Source organism: Emys orbicularis, chromosome 1 (genome assembly GCF_028017835.1).
Source record: "Emys orbicularis isolate rEmyOrb1 chromosome 1, rEmyOrb1.hap1, whole genome shotgun sequence".
NCBI lineage: Eukaryota > Metazoa > Chordata > Testudines > Emydidae > Emys > Emys orbicularis.
In genome coordinates, this window is record NC_088683.1 from 167,207,298 (window position 1) to 167,219,250 (window position 11,953).

An 11,953-nucleotide genomic window follows, 5' to 3' on the forward strand; every position below is an offset into this window, starting at 1 on the left:
TACATTCACTCTTGGCCTGACAAAGCTTTGAATGTGTGTTTTTTAATGCTGTTGGGATTACTGTTGGTAGTTGTTTGGCAATCAGTTAAATGGATGGCAAACATAGTTGATTCACTAGCTTTTTGTCATGTGCTGTTTGAACACTGTGCAATTGCATGTTCATTCTTAATTAGCTTTACGATTGTCACAGTGTACATTGAATTCAGAATTAATCATGAATGGCTGGGAAGCTTCCCTCCCAATGCCTTTATCCTCCCTAGTGTTGTTTCTATGTATGTTAAAACAACTACAATGTTTCCTAATAATACTTGTTAACAGTGCTGTAATTCTTCACTACTTTGTTTTCTTAAGCATCAGTAAATAGGTTCCCGATGCTGCAATTTACAATGCATGGGCAGACCACAATTGAAGTCAGTGAGGCTCTGCGTAAATGTAGGTGTCCGCTCATGTGCTAAATTGTAGGATCAGGATCTCATAGCTTCTACTTTGACTAATAGCACTATTTTGACACACTCTCCGTCTGTTCAAAAATGAAGCTGCCAATTATTTCCTGGTGCTTCTATGTTTTACGTAATGTTTTTTTCTGTCTTTTATTTCATTACAAAAAGTTTGTGTAGAGGCTCTGTAGTATTGAAAGGAGAAAGCAGTAGCAGGAGTAGCATTTGAACTTATCTGCGTTTTTGTAAATCATCTAGAGTAAATGTTGACATCAGCAGTCTGAATTGAGACATGATCAAATGACTCATTCAAATGTGGCTCCGAACTTCTTTTTAAAATGCCCTTTCTAACAGCACTCCAGCAGCACTTAGCAGACATCAATGTGGAAGGACCCGAAAATGGATATGGCCACTGGATTGCTAGTACCTCAGGCTCAAGAAGTAGCATAAACTCCTCTGTTGATGTAAGTGTATTTATAGATCAGGCTGTACATTTGAAAATGACAAGAAGTAGTGATTTTTGTGTGTGTGTGTGTTCTGTAGTGCCTTTCTATTCTATAAACTCAAAGTGCATGTTTTTATTAATTTAGGCCCCAATCTTGCAATTGGATCTGTGTGGAGATTCTTGCGCTTGTGTGGCACCTGTGCATATCTGATAGAAGGATTCGAGCCATAATTTATTGCTCTGTCCAATAGATGTAAATAAGATGGGTCCTAGATGGCCTAAATCTACCCTTCTCTTACCTCAAGTCTACCCTGCAGAGTGTATTGGTACAAATTATAATTGTTCTTAGCTGTATATTTAATTGCAGATTATAACTATCTTATATCCTGTTGGAAGTAGCCTGAAGTCATCTTGTCTTAGAAGAGAGAATCTTTAGAGGAAATCTCACATTGGTTGCATTTCAATAAAATATATGGAATAGATACCATTCTTAGATCTTCCTCATTTTGGGGTATATACAATACATAAGGCTGAAGATGGGATGATAAGAAATCCTTTTGGAATTTCAAGAAATCTTCCCAAAGGTGTAGAAGAACTCAACCAGTTATTTACCAAGTCAGTGGCTGGTCCTTCCAAAACTGTTTCATAATCCCACATCAGATCTATTACATATCTAATGCCACTTATTTCAGAAAGTGAGGTTGTTCAGGTTTAATGGGTTAGTGAAAGCCAGTGGCAACATGACTTCAGCATGAGGTTGACCAGCCATCTCCAAGAAATGGTGCACTGGGAGGCTAAATTCTCCTTTATACCTGCATCTGAGGGAGCCATAGGGTATGGAAGCCATGCTTTCATGGCACTTCTAATTCCTTCCTTACTTGGAATGTTCCAAGAAACACATTCCCTGAATCTTCTGTGCCCTTTCTAGTGGTAGGTAGAATATGGCTTTTAATTTTTATATACATTTACATTTTTACATGGTTAGAACTGTTTCCTCTCAGTGGATTTTCAGAGCATGGTTCTAAGTAATGGAGCTTGGTAGCTTATTTTTTAAATGGTCTTTACTTTAGTCCTGTATGGCTGCCGTTCTTTTTAAATCCTATTTCCATGATAAACAATATTAATTGTCTATAGAACTTTCCTGTAAACAGTAGCAAGTGATCATGCTCAGTATGTTGTAGCTTTCCATTCTTAACAAATTACTGATAGTAAAAAGGTTGTGTTACAATTAATTCTTAGAGCACTTACTTTTACAGGGTGATTCTCCTAATGGTTCAAGTGATGGAAAAGGAGTCAAGTCCTTGGTAAATAAAATGACTGTTGCTTTGAAGACTAAATCTGTGAATGTGAAAGAAAAAGTTATTAGTTTTATTGAAAATACATCAACTCCTGTGGACAGGTGGGTTATTTATATGTGATTGTGATTATCAGTGATGAATGCCTCCCCATTTCAACTGGATGTTTTTGCAAGTATGAAGATTAGACTAAATAATCAGAATCAAGAGACGATACCTTTCAGTTTATCAGCCTTTGAGTGTGTTTTATTTGTCTTCTCTTCCCTCCCCCCCCTCCTTTTTGGAATTTCCTTCACCAGCATTTGCAATATATCATCGTCTTAAAGCATGACTAGTTTGCTGGCTCATAATTCCAAGGCCAGTATCTGCACCCCCATCTCTGGATGATATTGCAGCAAACTGCCACTATATCACTAGACAGGTTTCTTTGTTGTAAACTTATTAAAGGCATTTAGAATGGGTTTTTCAAAAGTGTGTGTTAGACTCCCATTGACTTCAGTATGAGCAGAGTTAAATCAACACTGAATACTCTTGAAAATCCCACCCTAAATCTCTATCTTAGAGTTTTGCTCATTTCACATGCATTTGCTTAAAGGGGAGGAGCTGAAACAAAGAGAAATATAAAAAGTACTTGTCCTGACTTCATGGCTTGAACTCAGAACTGAGATCCATGAACTCCTGGATTCTAAGCACAGTTCTAGCATAGACTTCCCCTTTCAGCTAGAGAGTTTTTCAGAGTCTTGTTTTCCCAACAATAAAACAGAACCCCTTGTGAAATCAATATTCCTGTGACAGTTTTAGTTTTAAAGTACATTTAAAGTTGAAGATCTGTTTTCTAAATATTTTCTGTGAATAAGTCTAAATTTGGTAGCCTATTTTACAACTCTTCTTAAAAATTGCTATAAGTCCTAATAGTTGCAAGGTTGTGAAAGATGGATGCTATTGAGTGCCCTTTACAGCACTGAGATATATTTACTTGTTAGTGGGGCTCAGGATGGCTGCTATAGTGAACAATGGTTCTCAAATCCTCACCTACTTAATTTTTAGTCCAACTAAAAGGATTGTTTACAGCTTGGTTTCTCTGTTGCAATGATGCAATTACCACTTACAGCATGGTTTAGGGCAGAAGTATCTTGTAATAAAAATACCCTTTTGTTTCTGTTGCACCAAGCATTCAAATAAGGCTCATATATATATATCACATCTAATGTAGAAATGCCTCTTTAAAATAATTTCTTCTAAATGTTCTGTGGTCCCTGGCTAGGTCTGCTGAAATATTGTTGGATATGTAGGGGGAAATTGCTGATACAGAGCACTCATTTTTTTATACTAGGTTTTTTATTTTTTGTAATTATTTTGTTCTGTCCTCTGCCCCAATTTGCTATAGAATGTCTTTCAATCTTCCCTGGCCAGACAGAGCAAGCATGGAGCGGTAAGCCAATGAGTAGACCAATCTGACTAAAAACACCTTTGTCCTTTTTAGCATGACTTCACAGTGTTTCTAAGCATTGGTCACACTGACATCTCTGAAAGTCTATATATCAACTTTAAAAAGCTATGCTTCGCTTCAAACTGTTAACTTTTTCAAGTGCTATTCTGCAGGTAGGGGAAGAAAAGGGCTATATTTGCAGTGCTTGCTTATTCTCTTGGCTTTTATTCAGTCTTTAAGTTTCCTTCCTCTTTATTTTAAACCTTTTTTTTGTTTTTGTTTTTAAATTAAGTCACTTCAGCTGTGCATTTCATTAATTATTTGTTGTAGGGAAAGGCGGCAGAAGCCTTTATTTAGCAGGCTTCGATTTTGAGCTTCAGAAGGAGAGACTTCAGCTTCAAAGGAGACCTATTACAAGCTGTTCAAAAAGTATCTTTAGAGCTCAGGGTGGTCTAAGACTGCTAAAGTTCTCTTGGAATTTTGTCAGCAAATTTAAAACTACTGCATGGTGGGTGAGGTAATATCTTATTGGACCAACTTCTGTTGGTGAGCAAGACGAGCTTTTGAGCTTTCACAGAACTCTTCTTCAGGTTAGCTGGAAATCTTCTCTCTCTCACCAACAGAAGTTGGTCCAATAAAAAATATTACCTCACCCACCTTCTCTCTCTAATGTCCGGGGATTTACATGTATACAACAATACTGCGTATTCCAAGCACATTCTTAGCATGTGGTGATGGAATATGCTGGTCAGAATGGAGATGGTCACACCAGCAAACAGAGCCAGAAAAACGGGCATACATCTCAACTGTCCCTCATTTCATTCCCAGAGTTAACTGTGTTCCACACAAATTTAGTATCCCTTCACTTTTAATGTTAAAATTATTTACATCAGAAATAATCATGAAACTGTGGTTATAAAAAGTTACTTATGCGAAACGAAGGAATCCACAGCATTTTCTGCACGAAAAATACTTTGGTCTCCCTAATTTTTGGGTCTTTGTCACACATTGCATCCCACATTTGAGTCTTGGCAGGTTGCGCTGTATGGAAGTGGGTGCTGAAAAAGTCATAGATTTTTTTTTTTTTTTTTTAAATCAGTTTTATTGTTAAGGATTTTGATTTACTTTTTTCTAGTAGATTTGCCCATTCTCTGAGAATGGGGGAACATCATGCTGGCTATGCTAGGTCACCCAGGATTACTAGAGAAGGGAGATGGTATAGGGTGAGCAAAAACAATAGTTAATGTTAAGGGTATCCTTGTAGTCCTTGGAAAGAAACAGAAATGTCCCAGTAAAACTGAGACATACGGTTCTTTCAGGATTTATAAAGCTACTTTAAAAAAAACAAACAAAAAAACCTCTTAGGAAATATTAACATTAAACTATAAAATTGTTTCTTTGCAGCTTTTTAGTGTTGTACTTAGGGTGATTTATAACTGACAGACCATCCTGCCTTTTGTTTGTTATGAAGAAATATTGCTGCATTGAGTTTGTACTTTGTCCCTTAAAGGAATATTGCTCCTCTACATTCAAATCATCTTTTTTTCCCACTGGAAAGTTGTACTGACAATATTAACTAGTTAGAACCCAGGATAAATTAATGTACTAAGACTAGGCTTTTCTTAAAATTCCAGCTGTATAAAGTGGAAAGAAACTTTTTTGTCTCATTGATTCAGTCGTGGCAATTGTGTCTTTACTAGCAAAAACAGTCTGATTTTTGCAGGTTATCAACTGAATGGAATTAGATTAAATGAAATACCTGTACCACAAACTGGTCTCATTTAGTGCTGTTTAACAGTAATTCCTGTAGAATTCCCCATTTCTAGTTTAATATGGTGCAAAATTTTATATAGTAGGCCTTTCTTTTTTGCTTTGGCTAACCTTACTCTGTTAATGCAAATATGACCTCTTTTAAACCCTAGCTATGAATTTCAATTAACACTATAAATATATAATCTTATTAAACATAACCTCCTCTTACCAAATCAGTAATCTACAGTATTCTTCCTCATTCTTTTTTCTTAAAATTCCATATGCACAAAAGTCTAGCTAAATAATAAAATAGAATCACTGCCCTCTTGGATTGTCAGTGTCATTGATGCTTATTGTCTTAAGTCACTAATGAGCACATTTTTATATTGCTTTTTTTGTATAGCATATTTGTTTTTCGTCAATTAACAATTAGTTTTTCCATGTTCTTTCTCATTCAGTAACTTCTAATCAAATAGTCCTAGAAGATATAGCAAGTTGTTAGACTTACATGGATAGATAAATATCAGCTTTCTTCGATATAGTACTAAAGGCACAGGTACCCTCTTGGACCCAGTTCAACAGTTGTACGTAAATTAGCGTGCATCAATATATTGGCTCAAAACAGGAACAGAGCTTTATAGACGTTTGTTTCCTTTTTGTATCTACGCAGTGTTATCCTTTTGGGAAAATCTCTCCAAGAGTGACCCTTTTGCCAGTCCAGCGAACTGTCAAATGTACTTCTTTATATTCTCCATCTTTTCCCTCCACCCCAATTTACAATCCTTCCAGAGCCATACAGAATGTTAAAATGTAATTCAGACAAACACTAGAGTGCTCTGCTGGGTATTTCAAAGCACCTCCTTAAATGTTTTGGAATTTTAGTATGTTTTTGCTGTTCGAGAGAACGGTTAGAAGTTGTATGTAAGATGCAGGACTACCTGGTTTTCAGTTACAGTGCTTAAAAGTGTTCAGTCTGGCAAATAACCCCATGATCTGCTTTTACTAATCTGGTGCTTTCTGGGCCACTCCCAGCTTTCTTGCAGTAGACTTTGAGACTGTGGATTCTTCTGTGGTTGCACAGATACGGTCACATTTTGCTATTGCATGCTGCTATAGGAAATGTTGTACCATTGGATCTGAAAATATTTTTTTCTCTCCCCCCTGCCCTCTTCCCATGCCAACAGACATGTTAGCAGCAGTGACAGATTGGGAAAACCCTACCGTGGTGTAAAACCGGTATTCAGCATTGGAGACGAAGAAGAATATGATACTGGTACAGTAGGAAACTCTATTCTTATTTGAAGTCCCCTTAATTTAGACACATACCATGACCTCTTTTCTATTTGACCGTCACAGGGTACCATTGTTGTCTATCAATAACTTCAAATTAAATATTTTCTATTTACAAAAATATTTTTAAATAATTGTTCTTACTATTGATCAGATTAGAGGGGCTTAATGACCAAGCAAGAACATGGCCCCATTGTGCTGGGCATTGTACAAACACAGAATAGTAGACAAACTCTACCCTGAAGAGTGGTTTTCCCCCCCTTCCCCTTTAACTGCCAACTCTGCAAATTCACCTTGGGGATCTGACAGTCAAACTGCATTCTCTTTTTCACTCATTGTTATAAAGGTCTTGCAAGCCCACATCTGTCATCACTTACACCCATGCAACCCTGTTAACCTCCACTGAGATTAAACACTTTGGCCTGCAGTACCTTTTATTACTGGTGATAATGAGCAAGAAGAAAAAAATCCAATTTGATTGTCAGATCCTAGGTTGTCTGCTTGGCTGGCAGTTAGGCTGTGTGTATACTGCTCTGCAGTTTGGACTAGGAGGGTATCAATAGCAGTGCACACCAGAGTGCTGCGCTGTAATTCCTCTGCGTGGACACTGCAGTCACAAACTAAAAGGTTTATAGTTCACATAAATGGCTGTTCAACCAGGACTACATGCTCCTTAGATGTGTACCGACTGTATCACTGATTGTCATTGAGTGCTGTAATCACATAGCTGCCATCAGGATGGGCCCAAGTTTTTCCACTGTCAGTTCAGTAAATTCTGTCAGTGTGTTCTTGTACCCCAGAAAAATCTCTTTCCACACTTATATTTGCAAACAACTTGTGAAAGTTTTCTGCCATTTCCATTTGAGGATGTGATGTTACCGACTAGGGTGTATACAATGGATATGATCAGGTAATTTAGGTCCACAATAAGGCTTTGTCTATAGTACTTATGTATCTTTTAATAAAATGTATTTAACAATGAGCTTTTTGGATTTTTTTAAATTTAACATTCTTTTTTAAAACAAATACTGCAGTAAGAGAAAAACCAACATTGCACAAATATATTGTGCAAGTGCAGAAGAACAAAACAAGTGAAACTATTTTCAGTGCAGTTACACTGGATTTACAATGGTGTAATTGAGAGCAGAATTTGTCCCATGGCTTCTAACTTCAATGTCCCTTCTTAAAAAATTACCTTTTTAGATGTGGATGTGCATAGCTACAACTCTAAATTGCCTTGAAGTAAATATTCTAAGTAGAGCATGCAAAAATAGCTTTGAAAAAGGAGTAATTAAAAGAATGGGGGTGAGAACGCAAATGTGGATGCAAGATGGTTGGATTTAGTAGGTAATGGTCTCCTTGCACTTTTGTGGTTTACACCAAACATACTGTTTGGAATTCTTCAGTGTTCTAATTGGGATATGAAACTTAATTATTTTTATTTTTAATAAGCAATAACATTGTAAACATTGAAGAGTTGTCAGATGTTCTGTCTGTGTAAAAGTCAAATTTTCCTCTTCCATATAGATGAAATTGATAGTTCCTCAATGTCGGATGATGACCGAAAAGAGGTAGTCAACATCCACACATGGATAAATAAACCAGATGTGAAGCATCATTTCCCCTGTAATGAAGTGAAAGAAAATGGACACATGTTTCCTAGGTACTAAAGTACTGTCTATTCTTAAGAGTATGAAAAGCTATATGAAAAAGCTAGTGGTGGTGTTAAATTATGTCTGGATATTGTCTATAATGAACAATAAGTGTCTGAGCCACTAAGTAACTAAGAACTGTAGTATTTATTATTTGTATTGTCACAGTGCCTAGGAGCCCTAGTCATGATGCTAGGTGCTGTACAAATATGCTCCTTGACTATTTCTACAGCATGTGTACAGAATTTTACTGCTATGATTACAATAGAAAGAATAGTACTAACTCCTTTGCAAAACAAGTTGTTTCAGAAAATACTCTCAATAAGTTTGGGTTTATTTTCAGCATCGGGGCCCCAAACCTCCAAGTGTGGCTGCACTCTGTCCTTGTCAATATCCATGCAAGAATGTATTGCAGAAGCACTTCTACCTCTAAATCAGGACACAATTGCAGTGACCTTTTTATCTGGTCATTAGGAGGTACTGGAGCATGATGCATAGTGCATCTTCCCTTAGCTGACCCAAAGAGTATGACTGTAGGGACCTAACAAACTTGGGCTGTAGTGTCCTTTGCTCAAAACACTAAATTGCTTAAAGTTGTGTTTTGCTCTTATTTAGAGAGACAGACAGAAAACTATTTTATATGTTTATTAAAAAGAATCTGATGGAAGATAAAACTCTAGAATTTGACCAACAATTTGACCAGAGACTGCAGTCAATGTTTCACTGTTGCATTTTATCATAGTTCCAAAGAACTATACATTTAAATCACTGGAAAAGCTCATCCAGGAAAAAAACCAACACGCTTTTCTAAAATTTTTACGTAGGATGATAAAGCCCGAAAGCTGCAAATACTTATGCATGTATGTAGGATGCAAGATCAGGACCTGTGAGTTGGCTCCATGTTAGCTATTAGTTCCTAAGAGACTGTGCAGTGTCAGTGTTCATTGACAAACTATATGGTTTTGCCATGTGCTATTGTTTGACTTCAGAAGTGCTTGCATTTCAGTTCTGAGAGAAGTTTGTAAAGTGTTTAGGAATTCTGAATTAAATACTTTGCATAAATATAAAACTGTTGGAATTTGAAAACTGTGTATTAGCTAGCTCATAGTCTGAGTTATCTTTAATATTAAACTTTCTGTATCTTTGACCCTTACTCCATTTGTTGGTAAATTCTTTCTCTTTTTAAAGTCATCTCTTAGTAACTGCAACACACATGTACTGTTTGAGGGAGATTCCATCACGAAGGGGATTGGCTTACATACAGTCTCGTCAGGCCCTAAACTCTGTAGTTAAAATTACATCCAAGAAGAAACACCCAGAACTAATCACCTTTAAATATGGAAACAGCAGTACTTCGGGCATAGAAATTTTGGCAGTTGAAAGGTAAGAATGTTTCTCAAATACGAACTGAACACAAAACAAAGGGCCTCATCCTGCAAGGTAGAGTGTGCCACTACTTCCTTTGATATCAGTGGATATCAGAGGCACTTGGCACTTCCAGTATCCGGCCCAAAGCTAACACTTTGTTTTTAATAGCTGTAATGTCCTGACATGAATCAGGATACACAGCAGATCTGCAGTGTCTCTCAAGGAATATTGAGTTGGTGGATTTTAGAAAAAATAAAAAGTAATTATTGTAGCCTGATGGGTCTAATAATTTGTAAGATCAGTCATGTAGAGAAATAGGTCTCCTTCTCACCCGTACCTCTGTATAAATGCCTGTGAAATAGTTTTTAAGTTAGCTTTTTATTTTTGAGATAACTCCTTTTGGTAATCATTTTACTGGAAAGTGTCCTCTTAGTAATGGGTCCATGTAAGAGGTTATATGCAAGTTTCTATCCTGCTACAAGACCCCCAAATGTATCATCTGGAAAGGCACCAGACATTCTTCATCACTAAGATTTTGATGTTGGTTTATCATTTTGGGAGAGGGCAGGGAGAGGATAGCCTCCAAAGCAAGAGAAGTATTTTGGGCTTGCTTCTTTTTTTCACTACAATGTATATTTTCTCTTAGATCTCTCTGTGTGTGTGTGAAACTCCAGTATTTAAAAGCATTAAGGTGAAGCAATTTTTTTGTTTTAATAAAGAAGGCTCATGATTAACAAACAGACATTACCTGGTGATGTAAATAATGGATTCCAGATTTCTTGAACGTCTGATTTTCCCAACCATAAAGAGTCTGATCCAAAGTCTATTGACTTCAGTGGACTTGGGATCAGACCCAAAATAATTGTCTTCAGAATAAAATTAACCTAAGGCTATCTGTAAAGTCTGTGTTCTACAAGACATGCATTTGAGAGTTATAAATATATTTTAAAAACTGGTCCCTAAGGGATTGGACAGCTGAGAATTAAGTAATATGATATAGAGCCTTTAACCTGAAGATTGCTGGTGAAAATCTATGCTATATCAATTCTTATACTGGACTCATCACTTTAGTACAAAGCGCCTTCCAATTGTGCATTAAGTAACTTGACTAACATATGTCACAGGTTGGTTGTTCTCTCATCCTCTCCCTGGGAGAGAAGCATGTGCAGTGAAGCATCTTGTTTTGGAAGGTTTTTTTTTACCTAGATCAGTAGTGACTAAAAGTTACTATCATCTGATGCTTGTTTGGGTGTCCTGTGTGAAATGCGTTTTGTGGTATTGGTCCAGTTCCCAGCAGTAAGTTGTCCATACCACAAAAAACGCCACCACACATGGCACTAATTCACTACTTCATTGGCAGCTTCCATATAGTGAGCAAGAACTGAATGGTAAGCATGGAAAATGAACTATTCTCTTGTCCATAGAAATCTCTCCAGATTAGGATTGGTATGCATTGATGGAGTAATGTATGGAGAAATCTTGCCCTGCTGTTGCCCATTCTGTACCTTTCTATGAATAAATCAAGGTCTTCAGTCTCCAGGGTTCTCAACCGAATACTTTTCATCAGCATTGAATTCACATGAAGAAAATTTTCTTTTATTCCAACTACGAAGGATATTACTATTTACCCAATAGTTTTACATTTTAAAAGGGGATTTTTCCCAAATCTTACTGAGACTAAGCTAGAGGATGAATTTAGACATCAGTTTTTATGAGTGGCATGGAAAGTTGGCACAGTGTATTAATGATGGTCCTTTCTCTTTTAAAGGTATTTGATTCCAAATGCAGGTGATGCTACCAAAGCCATAAAACAACAGATAATGAAAGTTCTGGACGCGTTGGAGAACTAATAACAAAAAACTTTTAAGATAATGGTTTAAAAAGAAACGAGGCAACCAAGATACTGTATGTGGACACAAAATGACTGCTTTCCAACTGAATACTAACCTAAGAGAGCATCTCTGTTTGCTGATGGGAATGTCTGAGTAGCAGGCTTAAAATAGGGTAAATTATTAATTTCTCAGCAGGATTTCAATTATTTTTTGTTTAACAATTTTGTTTTTTTCCAAAGGTTGTTTATTATAAAGGTCAGGTTTTTTAAAAGCAGCTTTAATGTAGCAGTTCAGCTGTGTAGACCTATATGAAGGGATTGCAGCTCTTTCAGGTATGGAAAAATAGTTGAAGTGTCGTAAGTAAACTTGAGAATTAGAAGTCAAAAATGTCTAAAGCCTAATGCCTGTAAATTTGATTTTGCCTACTGGTAGTATCAAGTATTGTTATCAGTC

The 11,953-nt window shown here is 36.6% G+C and overlaps 1 protein-coding gene across 1 annotated transcript in view; it reads left to right on the plus strand.

The window, feature by feature from the left end:
• TBC1D23 (TBC1 domain family member 23) overlaps positions 1 to 11,518 on the plus strand; it is a 54,051-nt gene extending 42,533 nt beyond the window's left edge. Inside the window, exons 13-19 of the mRNA XM_065407210.1 lie at positions 792 to 901; positions 2,139 to 2,281; positions 3,565 to 3,609; positions 6,543 to 6,631; positions 8,176 to 8,311; positions 9,489 to 9,683; positions 11,437 to 11,518. Of these exons, the coding sequence (XP_065263282.1) occupies positions 792 to 901; positions 2,139 to 2,281; positions 3,565 to 3,609; positions 6,543 to 6,631; positions 8,176 to 8,311; positions 9,489 to 9,683; positions 11,437 to 11,518 (800 nt within the window). The remainder of the gene's footprint in view (positions 1 to 791; positions 902 to 2,138; positions 2,282 to 3,564; positions 3,610 to 6,542; positions 6,632 to 8,175; positions 8,312 to 9,488; positions 9,684 to 11,436) is intronic.
• Positions 11,519 to 11,953: the final 435 nt, after the last annotated feature.